Below are 24,466 nucleotides of genomic sequence, written 5' to 3' on the forward strand. Positions count from 1 at the left end.
ATTTGCTTTCATTGTAATCAGAGGGGACACAATAAGTCCCAGTGTCCGAGTCTAGCATCAATAGGACAGGTGGTGGCACCCGCTCCTACCACTATGAGGAGTACATTCGGCCGTCAGGGCCGGGCAGAGGCGCCAGCGGCGAAGAGCAGAGCCTTTTCGTTGATAGCAGAGGAGGCACGTGCAGCCCCTGATGTGGTTACGGGTATGTATCTTCTCCATTATCTCTTTATTATTTCTGATTATTACTCATGTTTTTGTGTTTGCCTATAGGATCGTTCTTAGTGAACGGAATATCAGCTCTGGTATTGTTTGATTCGGGGCTACCCGATCTTTTGTGTCGCTCGCACTTAGCAACCGATTTAGTAGAGATTCGGGGGAGCTGGATTGCCCACTTGATGTAGAGGTAGTCAATGATAGGACCGTCAGGGTTGTGAGGGTTCATAGAGGATGTACACTACAGTTATTCGATGAGCAGTTTTTAGTGGATCTGGTTCCTATTCCCCTGCGTGGGAATAAGGTTATAGTGGGTATGGATTGGTTGAGCTCCAATGGGGCAGTGATTGACTGTGAGTAGCAACTAGTGAGGGTTCGTACTCCAAGTGGGGGAGAGCTAGTGATCCATGGCAAGAGGCCACAACGCGGACCGGTTTTATGTTCAACAGCGAGGACAAGGCGCCACCTTTAGCAGGGTTGCACAGGATATGTCGCCTATGTCATGGATACATGGGATAAGGGTAAAGCGACAGTTGATGATGTACCGGTAGTGCGAGAGTACATTGATGTATTCCCGGAGGATTTACCCGGGGTACCTCCAGAGAGACAGGTTGAGTTTAGGATTGAGCTAGTCCCTGGTGCGGCTCCAATAGCCAAGGCACCATATCTGTTGGCTCCTCCCGAGATACAGGAGTTGTCTACGCAGATGCAAGAGCTGCTAGACAAGTGTTTCATCAGGCCGAGCAGTTCACCATGGGGAGCCCCGATCTTGTTTGTGAAGAAGAAGGATGGGTCACATCGTATGTGCATAGATTACCGGGAGCTGAACAAGGTGACGTTGAAGAACCGTTACCCACTTCCGAGGATAGATGATTTGTTTGACAAGCTTCAGGGAGCATCTTGGTTCTCCAAGATTGATCTACGATCAGAATATCACCAGATGCGAGCCAGGGATGATGATGTGCAGAAGACAACATTTAGGACTCGCTATGATCATTATGAGTTTGTGGTGATGTCGTTTGAGCTCACCAATGCTCCAGCCATGTTCCTGGACCTCATGAACCGTGTGTGTAGACCGATGCTGGATCGGTGTGTAATAGTCTTCATTGATGACATCTTGGTTTACTCCAAGACTCAGGGGCAGCAAGAGGAGCACCTGAGGGAGGTGCTGGAGACACTGAGGAGGGAGAGACTTTATGCGAAGTTCTCCAAGTGTGAGTTCTAGTTGCGCGAGGTGCAGTTCCTTGGGCATCTTGTCAACGAGAAGGGTATTCTGGTCGATCCAACCAAGATAGAGGCCATGATGCAGTGGGAGATTCCGAGGTCTCCAACTGAGATTCAGAGTTTCCTGGGTCTGGCAGGGTATTACAGGAGATTTATTCAGGATTTCTCCAAGATTGCAGTTCCGTTGACCCGACTGACCAAGAAGAAGGTAGTTTTTCGCTGGGGACCTGAGCAGCAGACAGCCTTTGAGACGCTCGGGCAATGATTGTGTGAGGCTCCGATTCTCACTCTGCCAGAAGGTGTAGACGACTTCGTAGTTTACTGTGATGCTTCGATCATAGGCATGGGAGTAGTATTGATGCATCGGGGTCATGTGATAGCTTATGCCTCGAGACAGCTGAAGCCTCACGAGGCTAACTATCCGACTCGCGATTTAGAGTTGGGGGTTGTGGTGTTCGCCCACAAGATTTGGCGGAATTACCTCTATAGGGTCCGTTGTACCATTTACATGGATCACAAGAGTTTGAGATACCTCATGGATCAGTCGAATCTGAACATGAGGCAGCGTTGGTGGTTAGATGTGGTTAAGGATTACGATTGTGAGATCCTTTACCACCCGGGCAACACCAATGTAGTGGCCGACGCCCTGAGACGCAAGGCGGTAGCGACTCCGATCCGAGAAATCTGTCTGAGGATGACAGTGATTACTCTACTATTGGAGCAGATTAGAGAGGTGCAGGTTGAGGGCCTGAAGGAGGAGCATCAGAAGTGCGAGAGAATTATGGGCCAGGTGGCCTCGTTTGATTATGACAGCCTAGGGTTGTTGACCCTGCATGGGAGGGTCTGGGTTCCGTACTGGGGCAGAGTACGGCAGGTTCTGATGGATGAGGCCCATAAGTCGAGGTTCTCCATCCGTCCCGGGGCGAAGAAGATGTACAGAGATCTTCGACCCGATTAGCTTGGTACGTAGAGAGATGCCTGGTACGTAGAGAGATCCCTGGCCTGCAGGAAGGTCAAGGCAGAGCACCAGAGGCCTCACGTAGGGTTGATGCGATTTAGGTCATCGTGGATCGGTTGACCAAGAGCTTCCACTTCATACCGATCCAGGAGAGCATCTCGGCCGAGAAGTTAGCCGAGATTTATGTTCGAGAGGTAGTGGCACATCATGGAGTGCCTGTCTCGGTGGTGTCAGACCGAGATGTCCGTTTTACCACGCCGGTATAGACCGACCTCCCTTCCAGATGCTCTACGGAAGGAAGTGTAGGACCCCAATCTGTTGGGATGAGGTCGGTCAGAGGGTCATGGGGAGTACGGAGGTAGTACTCAAGACCACTGAGCGGATCCAACAGGCTCCAGACCGCTCAGAGTCGGCCGAAGACTTACGCCGACAAGCGGCGTTCAGACTTGGAGTTTCGGGAGGGCGACATGGTTCTCCTGAAGGTGTACTATTGGAGCAGATTAGAGAGGTGCAGGTTGAGGGCCTGAAGGAGGAGCATCAGAAGTGCGAGAGAATTATGGGCCAGGTGGCCTCGTTTGATTATGACAGCCTAGGGTTGTTGACCCTGCATGGGAGGGTCTGGGTTCCGTACTGGGGCAGAGTACGGCAGGTTCTGATGGATGAGGCCCATAAGTCGAGGTTCTCCATCCGTCCCGGGGCGAAGAAGATGTACAGAGATCTTCGACCCGATTAGCTTGGTACGTAGAGAGATGCCTGGTACGTAGAGAGATCCCTGGCCTGCAGGAAGGTCAAGGCAGAGCACCAGAGGCCTCACGTAGGGTTGATGCGATTTAGGTCATCGTGGATCGGTTGACCAAGAGCTTCCACTTCATACCGATCCAGGAGAGCATCTCGGCCGAGAAGTTAGCCGAGATTTATGTTCGAGAGGTAGTGGCACATCATGGAGTGCCTGTCTCGGTGGTGTCAGACCGAGATGTCCGTTTTACCACGCCGGTATAGACCGGCCTCCCTTCCAGATGCTCTACGGAAGGAAGTGTAGGACCCCAATCTGTTGGGATGAGGTCGGTCAGAGGGTCATGGGGAGTACGGAGGTAGTACTCAAGACCACTGAGCGGATCCAACAGGCTCCAGACCGCTCAGAGTCGGCCGAAGACTTACGCCGACAAGCGGCGTTCAGACTTGGAGTTTCGGGAGGGCGACATGGTTCTCCTGAAGGTGTCGCCCTGGAAGGGTGTCATACGATTCCGGAAGCGGGGCAATCTAGGCCCCAGATATATCGGCCCTTTCCGAGTCATAGCCTGGGTGGGCAAGGTAGCATACATACTGGATCTTCCCGCCGAGCTCAGTCAGATCCACAACATTTTCCATATTTCCCAGTTACGGAAGTGCTTGGTGGATGATTCAACAGTGGTACCCCTTGAGGATATTCAGGTTGATGACAGCCTGAACTACATTGAGAGACCAGTAGTGATTCTAGATCGCAAGACGAAGGAGCTAAGGAACAAGCGGGTTAAGTTAGTGAAGGTGTAGTGGCAGCACCGTAAGGGTTCAGAGTGGACATGGGAGCCCGAGGAGGAGATGAGGCAGCACTACCCAGAGTTGTTTTCAGATGCAGCAGACTTCGAGGGCGAAGTCTAAAACAAGTGAGGGAGAATTGTAACGCCCTGTTCCTGGTACACATTTAATCTATAAAAATATTCATTTTGTAAGTGCTACTCGACGATTTAGTAGCCCTAACTCGTCAAGTAGATGCCAGTTTGGATGCAGGGTTTAAGTGGTCTACTCGACGAGTCGAAGCCTGGACTCGACGAGTAGGTCCATCAGGAGGAAACCCTAATCTTTAGGTTTAACACCCTATTTACATCATATATGGCCTCCACCCCAGACTCTATCACCTTCAAACCCTAATCTCGAAACCCTAATCCACCTTGAGTGATTTTGAGCTAGTTCTTGCCAATTTGAGTGTTATTGTGCCTTTTGAAGCTTGTGGAAGAAGAAGAAGATAGAAGGCTCAAAGGGGAAGAAGTAGATCCAGGAGCTACACTTCATTTACTGTATTTTCTGATAATCAAGTCCCTAACTTGATCCTTCTTCTCTTAGATCTATTTGTTTGCATTTTATGAAGGAATCGGTTCAAGAAACTTAGCCCTTGGAATTGGGACATCCCAAGTGATGTGTATCTCAGATCTGGGGTCTAGGAAGGGTTCCATGGCATAAAGGTGCAAACTTTATGACCTTGGAGACTCCATGCAAGTTTATATGCAAGAACATGGCCTTTTTAGCCCTAAAAGACCATGCATGGGGGGAAAGCTCGGGACTTTATGTGTCCCACAGATGATAAGAGCCTAGATCTAGTATATTGTGCTTTGGTTTATGGTATTATGGCTTGTGGACCAAGTTTTATGTCTTAAAGAAGTTAGGGTTTGGGTTAAACCCATTAGGAAGGACTAAGGACGGGTAAAGTTGGAAACTTTACCCTTAAGAGTGCACTTCCAGTATGTAGATGAAGTTTGGAACATAGATCTGAATGGTAGGTGCTTAATCCATTGAGATGGCTCAATCAGACAGGGGAACTCGCCGAGTCCAGGGAAGGGCTCGACAAGTTGAAGTGGGTTGTCCCGATTATTATGACAGCAAGAACTCGACGAGTCTGTTAAGGGACTCAACGAGTTGAATCAGTTGACCATGAGTTTAAGCATTCAAGGACTCGCCGTGTTGGGTTGACTGGGAGTTGACATTGACTTTGACTTTGACCAGGGGTAAAATGGTCATTTACCCTAAGAGAGGATTAGCAGATTCTGATTAAGTGTTATTATGGAATTGATAGATGGAGAGTCGCCGAAGCAGCAGACAGGGATTCCTCACTCGAGTTTTCAGCAGTCATTCTTGCGAGGTGAGTTTCCTTCAGTACGAACGGGTCTACGGCACCAAGGTCGGCCCGTATATGTGATATGTTAGTGGCTGAGTGTGGGCGGGGCCCGAATCTCATAGTAGCTTAGAGTGGGCGGGGCCCGATGCTTATAGTAATATTTGAGTATAGATATGTGATTGTTTGGTAGATATACTTGTTGTCTGTGTGATATTTGTATACATGTTAGTAGAGGAGTGTGGGCGGGGCCCGAATCTCCTAGACAACGGAGTGTGGGCGGGGCCCGAATCTCCTAGAAAGCAGAGTGTGGGCGGCACCCGAATCTCCTAGACAGCGGAGTGTGGGCGGGGCTCGAATCTGCATGAGAGTGGGTGGGGCCTGTATCTCCTAGTTGCATGATATTTGTATGGTATGTGGTAGTTTGGGGAACTCACTAAGCTTCGTGCTTATAGTTTTCAGTTTTGGTTTCAGGTACTTCCACTAGCAAGGGGAAGGGCTCGGGATGATCGCATGGCACACACCACAGCTTCAGCCTGGGATGTTTAGACTCTGATATTTTCATATTATTTTGATACAGTATTTTGACACGATGTTTTGAGATACACGATTTATGGTTTTCTATATGATGATGGATGACTTATGGTTTTGATATAAATGATTTTAAAAAGAAATTTTCGGTTTGTATTTTTGGGATGTTTCATAATAGTTCCAGAAAGTTAATAAAATCATCTCTCTCTCTCTCTCTCTCTCTCTCTTTCTCTCTCTCTCTCTCTCGTTCGCTCGTGGACGTAGGTCACCTTGACCGAACCACGTTAAATATCGTGTTCTTTTAATTTACGTTTTTCACAAGTATTGTGAGTTCACCGAAGTTTGTTTTTTTTTTAATTTGTCTGGAGTGCTTAACTTGTTTTGTTGTCACCCAACAGGTTTCTTCCTCTAGCCACATGGAAAACCGAGAAAAAGAGGAACAAAAAAAAAAGACAAAACATAGAAGAAACTAAAAGCTTGATAGCAAAGTTTTATAAAAAAGCAAAAGAAGTTCCGAATGAATCAACATCAAAGGTTAACCCTACTTATAATAAAAGGAAATTATTTATACAAAAAGGAAATTGAAATTGGGTCTAATACTAGAATAGAGTAACAACAAAGATCAAAAATAAAATAAGGAATGTTTCCAAAACAAATTCGGATTATTCCAACAATTTATACATCAGCATGGGCACATGCTTTCTATCTAGCATGCAAAAGTGTAATCGTGTATTCCTCTAGGGATGAAACAATATTAACTTCATGGTAACTTTCTTCGGTGAAAAAAGCTGGTTGTTTGGGTGGAGGCAGTGCCCCCTCACTAATCAGCATAAGAACTACCGACAACATAGTTGGTCTATCTTCCGCATGATGTTGCACACACAATAATCCAACATGAATTGATCGTAGTACTTCAGACACGACACAAGAGTTGCGTAAAGATTCACTAATAAGTTCAATGGATCTGTCTTCTTTATGTAGTCTCCAAGCCTGATTTAAACCAAATTTCAGAAAAATAAACAAAAGGATGAGGTTAAAGAAAAAATAGTTTCTGCTGCTTTTTAGTCTACAAGATTAACTTACATGTCCAAGAAGGTTATCACTGTGAGCCTCATGAGAGAATCCTCTGTTTTTCTTCCCACTCACAATCTCCAGCACAACGACACCAAAACTAAATACATCTGACTTTATAGAGATACGCCCATGTACCGCATACTCAGGAGAAATGTAACCACTGCATCCAAGTTCACTTAATTAGAAAAAGAGTAGTGGGATTTCGCATTTGTATTCCCTTGTCTTGGGCAATGTTTTACGGATTCTTACTGTGTTCCTACAACCTTCTTTGTCTTAGTCATGACATCTTGTCCTACAAACTTTCGAGCGAGGCCAAAGTCTGATATTTTTGGATTCATTTCACTGTCCAGCAAGATATTACCCGCCTTGAGATCTCTATGGATTATTTGAAGGAGGGAATCTTGATGTAGATAAAGAACACCCCTAGCAATACCATGGATAATGCGAAACCGTTGAGGCCAGTCAAGCAATGAACCTCTCGTTTCATCTGCCAAATATTAACTACTTAATCCATGAATGTTGCTACAACAACTGTGAAAATAAGGAATTAGAGGGTGTCAAACCAAATAGAAATGAGTCCAAGCTTTTGTTATCCATGTATTCATAAATTAGAATCCTTTCATTTCCATGAACGCAGTATCCAAGGAGCTTGACAAGATTCCGATGCTGAAGCTTGGCAATACAAATGACTTCGTTTTGGAACTCATCAAGTCCTTGTTGAGATGTTTCTGAGAGACGCTTTACAGCGATTACTCGCCCATTTTCCAACACACCCTATAGAATATTGGAGCTTATTATTTTAATATTCCTTTGTTAATACATACATGAATTGCGTTTTATTTCAAAAGAATCAGCAAGTTACCTTGTAAACCGGACCAAAACCACCTTCTCCAATCTTATTATTAATGTTAAAGTTATCGGTAGCCTCTGCTATTTTATGCAGGCTAAAAAAAGGTAGCTCTTCAAGGTTTTCCATCTGAACAGTCGTATGATCTTTGTCAAGGGTATGTGCCCTGCTTCCTACAAAAGTACATTTTCAATTTCTCATGTTTACACGGATCTGCCAAAAATCATACTCTTGAAAACATTTAATATTTCATTTCTTGAAGAATAATCAATGACTTGTTTTACCTAGTCCCTTTTTATGAAGCCTTTTCATTTTCTTTCTACAGGCATATGCTACTACAGAGAGAAGTAGTGCAGATATCGAAACTGACAGCACCACCGTGAGTACTCCCTTCTTCTTGTTGAAGCTGAATTGGCCTTTTGCTAATGAGTAAAACAATTAGTAAGGTTGCAATTCAAAACCAAGTACCTTCAACCAGTAGGATAATACTGACAATTGTTTTTGTTAAGATTCCTTATAAATTATTGTATAAGGTAATTCTTATTTGGACATCCACAATGCATTGAGTTCATTAGAGTATAAAAGGGTTTCCATGTCATAATTCTACTAATCATTCAACTTTACCAAAATTCTTCTACAATGAAGTTTATAAAATTTAATGGAATATATTTATAAAATCTAATTTATGACATAATTAATAATTAAAGATTTCTTGTTTCCCATTGAAGAGTTCAATGGTCATTTAACTTCACATCCATTGAACGCCAACAAGCATCTCACAATGGTTTAATTTATTAAATGCCAATTAGGCATGCTACATTATTCAACTCTTCCATTGAACATTGCATTGTAGATGCTCTTAGGTTGAATTAGATCTTCATCCATGTACGTCTAATAAGTTTTACCGGCTAAGAGGATTAGCTAGAATACACAAGATAGTCTAATCCAGGCTAATGTTAGTACTGACTCTAAGGGAAACGAAAAACAAGCAACACATGGACTAAATAAACTATGGCGACTATAAACACAATAACTAATTTTGATGTATATAGATTTCGATATTTAGAGGATACTGCTGCTAGAGACCCAACCATCACACCCCACAACATTCTCAATAGGCTCAAGACTTTTCACTGTTATATATAGATTAAAACTTGTATACCTGCTAAATCAGAGATTGCCATTCTTATGTACAGTTCTTGATGATCATCAGATTCTCTTGCATCCAGCAGGTCGTCAAACCATAGCAAACATCCACTTCCCCCATTTCTGATATCTAAATTAGCATAAGCAGTACAATTACAATCCCTTCTGCAGATCATCTCACATTCTTCAAGGGACATGCTCTCGTTGTACGATGAACGACGTGTGTCTGGGAAAACCAATCCTGAAATTTTATGGAAGAAATCCGGAGTCCTACAATCCAATGGCTTTCTACGTTGACACCCACTCGACCAATCCCCTGCTTTCCATTCTTCTGGGACTTTTGGTTCAAAACCTTCCAAACAACTGCAAGGGACAGAACTTTTAATGCTGCAGCTTCCAAAAGGACCACATGGTCCATAACGACTACAAGCATCAACTACAACATTTGCATACTCGACCCATTCTTGGGTTCGCTTGTTCGACTGCAACCTTCGTACCATGCCATCCCACATCAAAATAACCCTCTGAACAGTTGTACTCTTAAGTTTATATCTATAATATATTTCTTTCTTATTGACAACAAATTCTGTAGAGAAAATAGGATTCATATTTTCCACAGATATGCCTTGAAAGCCAACACCATTCCATCGTCCAAGCCTCAAGGTTTCACGTTGACCTTCTCCCAAAAAAATCTGTGGATATCCATTTGTGTCTACCCAAAATTTATACAAACCTATAGAAGGATCATCAGGGCTCTTCCAAGATGTGAAGTACCTCTCTCTTCCTGTTATCAAATCCTTCCCAAATTTCATTCCTGGTAGGATTGTGTCACCAGGATAGTCAAAACTTTGCCAGATCAGTTTTTCTTTGTTTCTATAGTTATCCCACACCACAAGATTTCCACTGTCCAGAAGCTTTGCCACTGGATTAACATTCATTGCAGATACGGTGAAATTGGATGACCAGATGACAGTATTACTATCGCCACCACTGTGAATCAGCAGGACTCCTTCTGTAGTGACTTGAAACATCCCAGATGCATCCTTTATTGGTGTCTGCCTGTTAGCAACCCAGACAACTGTACAAGGTGATATGTTTTTGTACCATATCCCCAAATATCGATTCTTCGACTTTCCTGGGCTAAAAAACCCCAGTTCATACGTCTCACCATCTGAAACAATGGTGTTGCCATCTTTGATTGGTTGATTTATGTATACTCTATCAACTGCAGCAGAACATGACAAGATAAAGAATATGATACAGAAGATCAACAGAAGGATAATGCGATAAAGCTCCATTAAAGAATGATGTGTTCTTGGAAATGGTGGGTGGTAGACGTACGCAAGCCTGAATTGAATTTTGAATATTAAAACTTAAATAAACTATCGACTTGAAGCCGTCAGCTTTGAAAACGTGACTTTTACACGTTTAATTTCGTAGGTCATACACTGAGTTGACTACAGTTTATCCCTAAAACGTCGGAACCAAAGTCTGATTATATTCTTTATCCCTAAAACTTCGAAACCAAAGTCTGATTATATTGGAGGTTATCCTAAAATTTAGCCAAGAAGTATAGAAGGAAATTTATTTACATTTTGGTAAAATATAAGGGAAAGATACACGGCTAACGCTATCCAAAAAGTCCTTAGCTGAAAAATGTTTGGCAAAAAAGATATTTTATATTGACTAGAAAAATTAGAATCAGCGAAAGACTACAACCGTCGCCAGTTATAACCATATTACCTTGCAAATGAAAATTCACTAAAACAAAAAAAACCGAGTATCACATGGATTTACGTAATTAGTGACGGATAATTGATGTTTTATCTCCTTCTTGCTAAACCGTCGCTTAAGTATTACCGATCTAACTTAAATAATATCTAAAGTCCATTACTAATTTAATTTAACTAATATATAATATTTCTAGAAAACAAGTGGATTGTGCCGAATCGTTGTGCTTAGTGACATATCTTTAAAAAAATAAGCAAGTTATTAATATTTTGAAGGTTGTGCTACCCATGACAATAGATTGGTTCCGCCGCTATACTCACTAGGGTTTCCAACACTAAGGTGGAGTTTGTTTTTTGTCTGCGTGGCCTCTTCTGTTTGTGCCGTGCAGACCACGCGCAGACATTAGCCTTCGCAGACTGTTTGTTTTTTTGAAGATTGCAGACCTAAAAATGTCTGCGCGCCCTCTTCTTGGCGCAGATGTGGACCAGAGTCTTCTAACATCTTCAGACATCTTCTAGCCTAAAAAAACGCATATATCTTTAATTTTTTAAGTTTTTTTTTTAATTTATATTTTTTCCAACTTTATTAATGATAAACAATTTAAAAAAAATTACAAAACTTAAAAAAAACGTTCGACGATACAAACATGATATTTTTGACAAATTTATAAATAAATATTTATTACAATAATAGTCGTTGAAGTTGTTTATATAAATATGAAAAAAAATCATAATATATATTCTTATATTTTTTTGCCAAATTTTGTAAAACATTATTTAATACAATATCGTCAATTTCTCGAGAAAATATTTAGGGTACGTTTTTAATGGATTTAATTGAAAAAATCGAAGTTTATATCCATCCATTTATGTATCAAATTCTTTGATCCCTAATTATAATGTTTAGTTATAACTTTGCAACCAAAGTTGTTGGTTTTTTATCAAATATATACGTCAATTCATACCATTTTTATTTTTATTTTTTATACAATAATATATAAAAGTTGATCTACATTTGTTAATTATTTATAACAAAGTCATAAAAATATTAAAAAATCACTTTGAAGTTTAATAAAATCAGTTTATTTTAGTAGCCCGCAGATGTTAAAAAAACAAACAGTCTTATTTTTTCAGACTGCAGACGTTTGGTCCACCTCTTCTACTGCAGAGGTCTACAGATATGGTCCGCAGACTGCAGACATATTGCCTCAGAAAAAACAAACAACACCTAACTATTTATTTTGATATGTATGCAGATTAGATGACTAGTGATGTTTGTATATTTTAGAAGACTTTTAACTTTATAGAAGAACTTCATTTATAATTTTACTTTTGTATTGATTGTATCACCCTTGCAACTTAACAAAGTTTGTTAAAACTTAAGTTTTGGGGCCAAATTTATATTTGAACATTTGAATATTTCTGATTTAAAACTTGGATTTTGCTAAACAGAAAAAATTAAAACAGCCCATACAAAGGTTGTTGGATTATTAAAAAAAATGCTTATCAATGACGTGACTTATGGAAATCAAGGTAATAAGGTTGTTGGATTTGACAATCGAAGCCGAAAAAAATGAACCAGAAAATAAGCAAAAAAAAAAGGGGGGGGGGGGGGGGGAAACTAAAAACCAAAGGTCTAAACAATGAAACAGGGAATCAAAAGTGATGGATAATTAGCAAATTTATGTCGTTTTTTGACACTCATTTTTCACAATATTCTTCAGAAATTTCCCTCAATTATTCTATCCCTGACTACTTATAGTAAGTTCAATTTTTTCGAAATATTAGAGATTTTTATATAATGATGGAGAATGAGTTCTTTCGTCTTAAAATCTGAATAATATTATTCATTATTTCAATTTTTCCGGGCATTCATCGAAATGAGATATGTTCTTCGAATTTGACCAATAGGTTTCTTTTGGCCCAATTTATCTTTCTTCCATTCATCCATAAAGGTTCTTCTGTCAAGTCTTCTATATGCCCCACATCAATTATATTCACCTTTCCGGATGGTTTTTAATTACAAAGATAACACGATTTGAAAGGTCCAGTTAATGTGGTTTGGTCTAGGCTTTCAATGTAATAGTTCAGTATGAGTCTGTAATACATTTTGTGAGTTGTTTAGGTGTTTACTGTTGGAAAGTGTGTTTACGACCGTAAACAGAGTTTACGGCCGTAAACCCAGTTTACGGTCGTAAACCCTGTTTGCGGTCCTGTCTAGTATAAATAGCAGAGGTATAGGTCATTGTGCAGTTGTTGATGCCATTGCGTTTACAGAGTGTTCCATCGAGTTGTACCTGACGTTTTTCTGAATATAAACGTGTGCAAGCTCGATTTCTTTTCTTCTTATTCTTCTATCTGTGATTGTTTGTTGCTTGATCATTGGTAAAGATCCTTTTCAGGACCTTACAATTGGTATCAGAGCAAAAACCGGTGTCAAAGCTTCATTCAATCGAGATTTGGGGTGCTTAAACTGATATTATTATTGTTCGAAGATTGGTTTTAGTGTTTTAGTGGTTAAAGGAACTGAATCTACTGCAAAAACGTGTTTTTGAAGGCTTTCTGGGAGTTTACTGCCAACCGTAAACCCTTTTTACGGTTGTAAACTCAATATCTTCAACAACCGTAAACTGTGAATCTTCGAAAACCGTAAACCAAGCTTCATTAACTGTAAACGCTTAAACCGTAAACGTACAAACCGTAAACTCATCAACCGTAAACCCAGTTTACGGTCGTAAACAGCTCAACCGTAAACCCAGTTTACGGTCGTAATCACTCAAACCGTAAACCAAGTTCACGGTCGTAAACTCTTCAACCGTAAACCCAGTTTACGGTCGTAATCATCATCAACCTTAAACTCTTTTGTGACTTCAATCTGCTTTAATTTTAAATGGAATCTCAAAGTCAAAATCATTTTCACGAACTTGATACTGTCATGGGCACTACTACGCGTATTCCAAGATTAATGTCTGTAGATGGTGTTCCTGAGTGGAAGTACAAAATTGAAAAATACATTAAAATGAAGGATTTCAAAGTCTGGAGAAGCATTCTCAGAGGCCCTGTTAGAATCACTATGACAGTCGGAGGCCAAGTGATTGACAAGGCTGTTGAAAACTACATTGATGAGGAGTTTGAGAAAGTTGAAGAGCAGGAAAGGGCTTTAGCCACTCTAACCATGGCATTATCTCCTGATATTGCTCAAGGGTTCCGAGAGTACACTTCAGCTAAAGATTTGTGGGAAGCCCTAATTGAGGTATATGAGGGCAATGAAGATATGAAGGAGAGTGGCCAAGACATGTTGAGACAAAAGTTCAATATGTTCAACTACATTCCAAGAGAGACTCTTGAGGCTCAGCTGCAGCGGTTCACAACTTTCACCACTGACATGAACATATCTGGGATTTTCTTGAACAAGTCAGAGATTAACAAGAAGCTTCTAAATGCTCTTCCTAGATCATGGGATATGAATGTTGCTGTGATTAAGAAGACCAAGGATCTAAACCGCCTTACTCTTGCTGAAATCATGGCGATCATCAAAGCTTGTGATATTGATGAAAAACAGAGAGAAATTAACCATGTGAACTCGTACTCTACTGCGAATCTTAGAATCTATCCAACAATGCTCTCTCATCAATCATGACTTCCTCAGGCCAAGTGTTCGCTGCTCAACAACCTCAGATTCAAACCTTTGCTGCTGCATCATCCATTCCACAAAGTCAGCCATTTATCACTCCACAAGTTGTTCCCTCTCCAAATGTGCCTGTTGTAGCCTCTTCCTCAAACACTAAAGACACTGATGAAAATCTGGCTCTAGCCACTGGGCTTGTTAACTGCTACAATGCCTTTGTAGCTGGAGAGCTTCCACCCCAACTGTCATTTGCCGACCTGGATCAGATTCATCCTGAAGATGTGGAAGAGATGGACATTACATGGCAGATTGCTATGGCTGTTTTCAGGGGCAAGCAGTTTGCTAAGAAGACAGGGAAGAGCAACTGGGGCATGAATGCTGACAAGAAGGTGGGATTCAACAAGGACATGCTGCGATGTTTCAACTGCCACGAGCCGGGTCATTTTGCTCGTGAGTGTCCAAAACCAGATCGTAGGACGAACAACAACAGGACGATGGTTGTAGTGGGAAACAACCGTGCAGGTGGTGCAGTTAATGGTGAAACTGCTATGGTCGCTCAGTCTTTTGACTAGGAGGACCAGATTTAGGCTTTGAATATCTCAGGGCCAGAAAATGCTCACCTAGCTCAGATTGATGATGCTTCCTTGAAGAATGATGCAGTTGATCCCGAAGCAGAAATGATGGAGTTGCAGTTTGCTCTAATGGTGTCTTCTACTTCCGAGCCCAGGAAAAGTGAGGTAAATCTATCGTCTTGTTCTTAGGCTTGTAATGAATATGTTAAACTTCTTCATGATGAAATTCAATTATTACGTAGAGAAGTAGAGGACCTTAGATATGAGGGTTATCAGCTTAGGAAAGGACAGAAACCCCTTAAGGCCCAGTTAGAGACAAAAATAAAGGACTTTAAGAGAATTCAAACAGAATACAGTGAAAAGTGTGAGCTTTATGATTATGTTACAAGACAAAATGATGCGCTAATTACCGAGCTTGATACATTAAAAGGACAATTTGAAACTGCAAATTTTGATTTTAGAAAATTTGATGGATCAAGCGAGGTAGTTGCCAACATGATCGATCACTGCATGCAGTTCAAACGAAATCAGTCAAAGGGTTTAGGATTTGATAGTGTACCTCCTCCTTATAATCATACATATCAATATCAACCCTTATCCAAGGATGAGATTGCCAATGAACCGTTTATGGTTTATGGCAAGCCATCTGGTTTCGTTTCAGGAGGATTTATTAATGTTGAAAGTACTGACATTTCTACTTCCCCTGCAGATCAACCATTAGATCAGGCAAAGCTTGCAGCTGGAGAATTTGTTTCTGTTTCAGTTTCTAATTCTGATATTTCTGTTTCAAATGAAAATGTTTGTGGTTCTGATGTTAAGACTGATAATGTTTCATGTGATGTTTCCACATCTGCTACTGTTGAACTCAATTTCTTTGATATGTTTGATGAATTGTTTGGTAATTCTGATGCTTGTGATTCTCATGAAAACCCATCAATTCCACAAGTCACACCATCTGAGGCACCCTCACTTATCTCACAACCTATTTCTCATGCATGTTCTTCTGAGAAGAGTAAGAGTGTCTGTCAAGAAAATAAATCTGAGAAATGTAGTACAAGTTCAAATAATAAACAGATTTGTTTTAATTGTGGTGTTGGTGGTCATATAGCTAGGAATTGTCAAAATAGGATCTTTGTGAACTATTTGTCACCAAGAGGAGAGAACGAATCTCGAGGAAGGTCTTTAATTAGAAAATCCTCAAGATCTCGTTCTCGAAATGATGATTGGAAAGATGATCGAAGCAGAAAAAGGGTTGTTTTTCAAAAGAATAAAAAGGTTTTTCCTAACAAAGCTCAAAATAGTTTGCCAAAATCGAACAAGGCTCCGCCAAGATCGGTTTCGTCAAAAAGCAATTCTGGATCTTCAACCACTTCGGGTAGAACATCCAGAGGCTCTGTGCAAACTCATAATAAACCTTTTTCAAAACCACCTGAGAATGTTATAAGACCTAAATATCATTGGATGCCCAAATCAATTTCCAATCCATCATCTCCATCCTCTGAAGTGATTAGGAACGAGGATCCTAATTTGAAATCTTTAAAAGATAAATCAGAGAAAGCGAAAAGGAAACCCAGGACAGTGATGACCTGGGTTCCCAAATCTAAATGACCCCGCTCATTTTGCAGGGACAGTTGCGGAGGAATGTCGTCCGTCCTTGGTACGTCGACAGCGGCTGCTCCCGGCATATGACTGGAGACATCTCCCAATTGAGCGACATTCAATCTTTTAATGGGGGTTATGTTTCGTTCGCGGGCGGAGATGGTGGCAATATTACTCAAAGAGGAACTGTTACAAATGGAGTGCTAAGCTTTGAGAATGTCAACTTTGCTCCCGAGTTAAAGCACAGCTTGTTGAGTGTTTCCCAAATTTGCGACAAAGGCTATTCTACCCATTTTACCGATAAAGAATGCATGATTCTCAAGCCAGGCATTGTCATCCCGGAAGAGTGGATTCTTGTCAAATCTAAGCGGGATGAGAATGCTTACATTATTGACTTAAACAGCAACATCCCTGAACAAGTCACTTGCCTATTTTCAAAAGTCTCCGAACAAAACGCAATGTTGTGGCACCGACGACTCGGTCATGCTAACGCGAAAAACCTGAATCGCCTTGCTAAGAATGAGATGGTCTGAGGCTTACCTGTCCGAGACTTTATTACATTTGAGAAGTGTGTGTCCTGTGCCCAAGGAAAGCATCATAGAAAACCACACCTGCCCAAGCAAGTCAACTCAATCAGTCAGGTGCTCCAACTATTGCATATGGACCTATTTGGTCCGGTCAACGTCCTGAGCATCAACAGAAGCTCGTACTGTCTAGTTGTGATCGATGATTTCTCTCGTTTTACGTGGGTCTTTTTCTTATCCAACAAAGCGGGGGTTGCTGATCTGATAAAGAAGTTCATTGTGATGATTGAGAAACAAACCAACAACCAGGTGAAGGCGCTTCGTACTGACAATGGAACTGAGTTCAAGAATGCGGTTCTTGACCATTTTTGCGTAGAGAAGGGGATCGTGCGTCAATACAGCTCTGCTCACACGCCTCAACAAAATGGCGTTGCTGAAAAGAGAAATAGAACTTTAAAAGACGCTGCAAGGACAATGCTTTGTGATTCAAAATTACCTGTTTTCTTTTGGGCCGAGGCGATTAACACTGCTTGCTACGTGCAGAATCGTGTTCTAATCAACAAAGCACATATGAAGACACCATACGAGATTCTCTATGGACACAAGCCTTCAGTCAGCCATTTCCGTGTATTTGGCTGCCCTTGCACCCTTCTTCACTTGGAATCCAACCCTAAATTCAATGCCAAAGCCGATGATTGTTACTTTATAAGATATGCTGCGCGCACCGCATATAGGGTTTACAACAAGAAGACTAAGCAGATTATTGAATCCTATGACGTGCGCTGGTTGGAGGAGAATGAAACAGACGCTCGAGTGGGTCCTGACTGGTTATTTGATTACACATCGCTTTTCAAATCCTTAAATGTGTCTTCATATGGCTCAAATGGATCCTCTTCTGGTTCGAAGATTGTTTCTGAAGACGAAGACGAAGAAGTTGTTTACAGACCTCCAACGGTTGAGGGGGAGTCCTCTACTCCACCTGAGGGGGAGTCATCTGACCAACCTGATAGTCCAGAGTCTAAAGTTCAAGATGGAACTTCTGATGCTGATGCTACACCTCTTACCCCTATTGAAAGAGAGTTCATGTCTAGAGATGCTTCCGCTGTCAATCCAACTTTTATGGAACTACTCTTTCCTGAATAAATTGCTAATGAGTTTGTAGCAGATGCATCCAATGTGGATCAATCAGCAAATGATGGAGGTTTCAACATTCACACTCTTCCTGTTTCACTCAATGATATCAGCCAAGACATTCCTTCAAGAATTCAACGCGATCATCCGATCGATAACGTCATTGGCCAGCTGGGTGACGGAGTTAAAACCAGAAGTCAGAGTGGAGATGTCAATGCATGTCTCTATTCTTGCTTTATATCTCAAATAGAGCCCAAGAACGTTGACATGGCTTTGAATGAGCCCAGTTGGGTAGATGCGATGCATGAAGAGCTAAATCAGTTTGAAAAGCTCGGGGTTTGGAAGTTGGTTGAGTTACCGAAGGGCAAAAGGTCTCTTGACACGCGTTGGGTCTATCGTAACAAGCAAGACGACTCTGGTGTAATAGTGCGCAATAAAGCAAGGTTGGTGGTTCGCGGGTTTCAACAAGTTGAGGGTCTTGACTATACTGAGGTTTATGCTCCCGTGGCTCGATTGGAGGCTATTCGTATCTTTCTCGCATATGCTTCCTACATGAACTTCATGGTCTACCAAATGGATGTCAAGACTACCTTCTTGTATGGCAAGGTGAAGGAAGAAATTTATGTTGATCAACCCCCTGGGTTCGTTAACTCCAAGTTTCCTAATCATGTCTACAAGTTGGACAAGGCATTGTATGGGTTACATCAAGCTCCTCGAGCATGGTATGCGACTCTAACAAAGCATTTGCTCGAGCATGGATACTCTCGCGGCACTATTGATCAAACTTTATTCATCAAGCATGTTGGTAATGATCAGATACTAGTCCAGATCTACGTTGACGACATTATCTTCGGGTCTACCTGTCCACAGCTTTGCACAGAGTTTGAAGGAGTGATGAAAAAGCGGTTTGAGATGAGTTCACTAGGTGAAATGACCATGTTTCTGGGGCTTCAGGTCAAACAAAATTCAACCGGAATCCTGCTACACCAAGCTAAGTATGTGGAGGATATTCTTGAGAAGTTTGGGTTTCAAGACGCAAAACCTGCATCGACACCAATGGCTGAAAGACCCCTGCTGAATCCAGATATTTATGGCGAATCCGTAGATCAGACACACTACAGATCGATGATCGGATCGTTGATGTATCTTACTGCAAGTCGTCCCGATATCATGTTTGCAGTTTGTCAATGTGCTCGCTATCAGGCTAATCCTAAACTCTCTCATCTTATTGTTGTCAAAAGAATTTTTCGGTATATCAAAGGCAGCCCAAAATTGGGTCTTTGGTATCCAAAAAATTCTGAATTTGATTTATATGGTTTTGCTGACAGTAATTATGGAGGCTGTGAGCTTGACAGGAAATCAACATCAGGAGGGTGCCAATTCCTTGGCGATAGGCTGGTGTCGTGGCAGTGCAAGAAACAGCATACCGTCTCTACCTCAACAGCAGAAGCGGAATACGTTGTTGCATCTGCCTGCTGTTCTCAAGTTATTTGGATCCAACATCAGCTGTTGGACTACGGTTTGAATTATCTAGAAACCCCAATTCACTGTGATAATGAGGCCGCAATTCAAATAACTAAAAATCCTGTCCAACACTCCAAGACCAAGCACATTGATATCAAAATTCACTTTATCAGAGATTGTTATGAGCGCTCGCTCATTAGGCTAGAACAGGTTCCCACTGCCAATAATGTGGCGGATCTGTTCACCAAGCCTTTTAACAAAGCTCGATTTAATGTGCTTGTGGGATTTTTAAAAATGATTCGTTTTGAGGATTAAATTTTTTTTATTCATTAGGTTAGTTTAAATTTGCGCATTTTAGTGTTTTCATTCTCACCCATGCACAAATTTAGGGGGAGAAATAAACAAAAACCAAAAAAAATTGAAAAATTAAAAAATCCAAAAACATCTTGTTTCTGTTTTATTTTTTTCAGAAAACATTCAAAAATCCAAAAACATTAAAAATTCAGAAAAATCAAAAATATTGTCGCTTTCAGTTTTGCTTGTTGATATAGTACTGGGAAGTGATATTATCAAGTGATAACAGGCAATCTGAGTCTGCGTAACGTACCCAAAGTTGAAGGGTCTATGCTCTGGGTTTGATGCGTTGGTAGGCACGAAAGATTCTAAATGGACATGACTAGGCAGAGTTGAACTTAAGGAATTCATAGACTTGACAAATCTTGACCTAGTTAGATCCGTTTAGCCTGACAATACGACGCTCGGATAGGTTGAGCAGGGAGATAAACACGGGAATCTACTGGTTACATTAAAGAACTTGTACTTGGAACCGTGGATTAACTTTTCCTCGATGTGCGGATTCTGTCCTTAATTCCGGTATTGATGGGGTGACTGGTGAATTCCGATGAATTAGGTCTGTAGGAAATTGTTTTCTTTCTCTATCTGTCTGTTAGTCATATGTTACCTCCTCTGTGTGACTCAAAATCCGACCTGGACTGTAACATATGCAATTCTATTTCTCTGCATCTTCTATCTATGCAATTCTTTCTATCTGTTAGCCATATACTGTCTCCTTTGCGTGACTCACAATCCGACCTGGTACACAGTATATGCACCATTCTACTTCTCAATCCCTCTAAAACTTCAGTTAGTCATATGTTCCACCCTCTGCGTGATTGGAAGAGATCTGACCTGGGTGTATAGCATATGCATTCTAAATCTATCTTCTATCTTAATAATTGTCTGTTCACCCGATGTAAGGAGTATTCTGGAAGTCCTTGATTACTGGAGCATATCAGGAAGCGGGAAACATGTTCTGGTACAACTAAAACTGAACATTTACAGATTGTCTGTAGATCTTGCTGCTCAATTTAGGTGGACAACAATATCCCTGGTCGTCGTCAGCTGAATGGTCCTTAAGATATAGTATCTAGGAACTTAGGATCACTTTGTCTTATAATTAATAGTATGTCCTAATTTTGTCACAATTTTTCGTGTTTAAGTGGACCACAATACCGGCGATCAACCAGACAAAGACGTGAAGATAGACGGTACCGACAAGTGGAGTAAGGCTGTCTAACAACTTTGATCCCAGTGTCGCAAGATAATTTTCAGTGAATTTTGAGATAAATTTTGTATGTGTTTATTCTAATTTTATTTTTATTTTATTTTAATTTTATTTTTATAATTATCAAAAATTTAATTTTTAAATCTTTTAATTCTTAAATTTTAGAAATTAGTTTATTTTATTTTTTAGTTTAATTTTAATTTTACTTTTATTTTAATACCCTCAAAAAGTTTTATTTTTGAAAATTTAATCGGGATTTGGACTGTGCATAATACTGTGTGGGAGACAGATAAACTCTAAGGAGGTATAAAAGGTTGGGTTTACTGCTGTAAACCCTTTTCACCTTCCTTTTCTCCTTGCGGCCGCAAACTCTTTCTCTCTCTACTCTCTCTCATCCTCGAAATTTTCTGTGAGATTTTGCAAAATCAGTAAGTTCACTTCGAAGGTATGCTAAAACCGACTGGGGAAAAGCTATTTGTTCATCGATTCGACTGAAACTAGAGGATTAATCGTCGTTTATGTGTTCGTCGGCGTTTACGGTTTGGGGAGGGTTTACGGTTTGGGGAGATTCAAGAACCGTAAACTCCTTCTGGGCTTACGACCGTAAACTCCTTTTGGGCTTACGACCGTAAACTCCTCTGAGTTTACGACCGTAAACTCAGTTTACGGTCAGGTGACCATTGCAATGGGTTTACGGCCGTAAACCCACTTTGGACCGTAAACTCAATGTTTGACCAATATTGACCGTAAACTCCAATTTTTTTGATCAAAATAATTTTTTTTAAGGCAAAAATAAAATTGTTTAATTAAGAAAAGTTAAAGCTTTAATTGTTTAAACACTTTGTTTTCTTACTTGGCCTGGTTTAGTGCAGATCAATGGCGAGTCTTAAGTTTGCTGACATGCATAACCTGGCAATTGTGTTGGATGAACCTCCTGTTGCTCATGGAGATTTCAGATCTATGATCTACAGACTAAGAGAATGCTGCCTGGCTTGTGCCATCACTGTGAATCCAATCATTTATCAGAACATTGTCATGGAGTTCTGGCAGACGGCCAAGATGTCAAAAGACAATGGTGCGTTCGTTGTTAAAGCTGTGGTTAAAGGATGCAAGATCATAATCACTGAGCAGTATATCAGAGAAACATTGCTGATCAATGATCAACCCGATTTTCCTACTGAAATTGGGATTGATGATGTTCAAAAGGTTCTCAAAAGGATGGGATATGAGGGCATCTACCCTCCCACGGTGAAGAAGCTTTTGCCTCCCTACTGGAGATTTTTGGCGCATGTGTTCGTGAGCTGTATCTCGGGAAGGAGATTAGGAGCTAATGAAATCTCTCTCAGGAACACAGGGGCAATCGTTTCACTGGCTGCTGGCATCAAATTCAACTTCTCGAAGTTAATTTTGGATGAGTTCTTGGTAAATATCAATGCTATAAGCCGGGAGACCAGAGATGCATTCTTGCTATATCCGAGATTTATTCAGATGTTCATCGACAACCAATTCCCAGAGATGATCAAAAATGGTGACAAGCTAGATATAAAGTCATTAGGCCCACATACGATTGGTCTCATCAAGCAGAATCGAAAGGGCAAAGTCGTCTTCCAAGGCTTACATCCTCTCGTGAAATTCAGAAAATTTGCTGAAATAGATGAATCTTCCGAATCTCATGGAACGTCTGACAAGATGTCTTCTGAGCCCACTTCCTCCGAGAGAGTTGTTTCTGAAGATGTCATCACAGTTTCAGATCATGATGAAGAAGAAACTCCAGTTGCTAATGCTCAAGTAGCTGAGGAACACGAATTGACATCTGTTCAGGTACAAGGAGATTACAATGAGGGGTCTGGAACGGAGACTGATTTGTACGAAGGCCTCGATCTCACAGGATTCGATAACGATGAAATTCCTCTCAACTTCGGTAGCAATGAAGATTTCATGACCGGCGTAAACCTCAACACACTGCTTGAAAATATCAATGAAGTTGCTCATCCAACAACGGAGATAAGGGAAAAAGAAGACGTTCTCGAAGTCACGCCTCCTCCTACCAATCCAACGGCGGAAATAGCAATTCCTATGGTAACAGTGTTAGGGATTCCTCCCCTTGATAGTGTTTTACCTACATCTGAGCCATTGGAAAGTGATCACCCAACTACACAGGTCTCTCAACCTCCAACAAAAAGACGAAGACTTGACCCTAGACAGGGAATTCTTGACTCTGATACACTTCAAAGTTTTACAGCTCCACCAACAACAACTCCTATTATCGTTTCATCTGAACCTGTCAGTGAAGGTCCTAGTACCTTCTATGAAGCTGGTGGTTCTTCCTTCCCCACGGATTTCTCTCCTCCCAGGCCAGAGTATGATGCTGCCTCGGTTAAGTTAGCCAGGCTTTTGGCCAGAGAACAACTCACAACGCCTCCCTCACATGGCAAAGGAATTTCTATTGGGGGTGGCAGCTCAGGAGAAGAGAATCCTTCACTTCTTGGACTCCAGAAAGAGATCGATGCTCTGAATCAGAAAAATGTTGATTTAGATCAGAGAAACATTGAGCTGGATATCAAGGTCGCAGACCTTCAGACTGAGAATACAAAGCTCAATATTCAAGTGGCCGAACTTATCGAAGACAAAGCTCTGAAGTCGAAGCAAATTACTGACCTTCAGACGCATTTCGGCCTGTTGACTGCCAGCTACTACGATCTTAAGAAGAAGCTGGAAGAAAACTTTGGCGACAAATTCAAGTCATCTGTTGACGAGCCAAAGATCTATCTTCCTGATCAAGATACTCCCATAGTTCCACAACCTACAAGGACGACCACCATTGTTAACCGTTTTGAAAAAGAACCGGCTCAGGCTCCAAGTGTAATGGCATTAAAACGCGCTAAATTGGCCAAGTCAGCTGAAAAGGGTCAACTTCTATTCACAAGGAGCGCAGATCATAATGCCCCCTGGGATCAACCACAGATCACCATTACGGATCTGGGCGAACATCGTTTCAGAGACGTTTATGGTGATAGGTCAGGAATCATCTCGTGGGGATTTCATGACACTATGAATATGTTTATGGTGAGAAGAAAGAGTGGCAATACTGAATTATACAAAGATGCTCACGATTTTCATTCCTTTACTAGGATTGATCTTACGGAGCTGTCTAAAGCTCCTTTCTCAAATCCATCAAACAATCCTAGGGCGACTCAGTTCAAATCTTTTTTGGAAGATCAAGTAGCTAAGGGTTTCCCTTCAATGAAGACTGCAGAGTCTATTATCAAGATTTACCCTAACGTTATTGATCCCAAAACAAGTCAGCCTCTTCGGTCAGTGATGTGGCCCGCTACTGCTCAAGTAAAGCAGATCCCCGTTCTTCAAAATTATCCAGATGGATCTCTTGCATCCAT

General features: G+C 41.2%; 1 protein-coding gene across 2 annotated transcripts; it reads right to left on the reverse strand.

Moving 5' to 3' along the window:
- Positions 1-6,310: 6,310 nt before the first annotated feature.
- LOC145129803 (G-type lectin S-receptor-like serine/threonine-protein kinase At4g27290) lies at positions 6,311-10,239 on the reverse strand. Of its 2 annotated transcripts, XM_079064616.1 has the most exons (7): positions 8,876-10,218; positions 7,998-8,135; positions 7,729-7,886; positions 7,430-7,640; positions 7,116-7,353; positions 6,876-7,026; positions 6,311-6,782 (listed from the first exon to the last, which is right to left on the reverse strand). In XM_079064616.1, exons 1-7 carry the CDS (start codon positions 10,155-10,157, stop codon positions 6,495-6,497), a joined length of 2,466 nt encoding a protein of 821 aa, XP_078920742.1. In that variant the 5' UTR covers positions 10,158-10,218; the 3' UTR covers positions 6,311-6,494. The 2 variants fall into 2 exon arrangements, with proteins under 2 accessions (XP_078920742.1, XP_078920743.1); XM_079064617.1 differs by lacking the exon at positions 6,311-6,782 and having other exon boundaries at positions 6,877-7,026; positions 7,130-7,353; positions 8,876-10,239.
- Between the last annotated feature and the right edge of the window lie 14,227 nt (positions 10,240-24,466).

This window comes from Lactuca virosa, chromosome 8 (genome assembly GCF_052849685.1).
Source record: "Lactuca virosa cultivar CGN04683 chromosome 8, Lactuca_virosa_CGN04683_v6, whole genome shotgun sequence".
Lineage (NCBI taxonomy): Eukaryota > Viridiplantae > Streptophyta > Magnoliopsida > Asterales > Asteraceae > Lactuca > Lactuca virosa.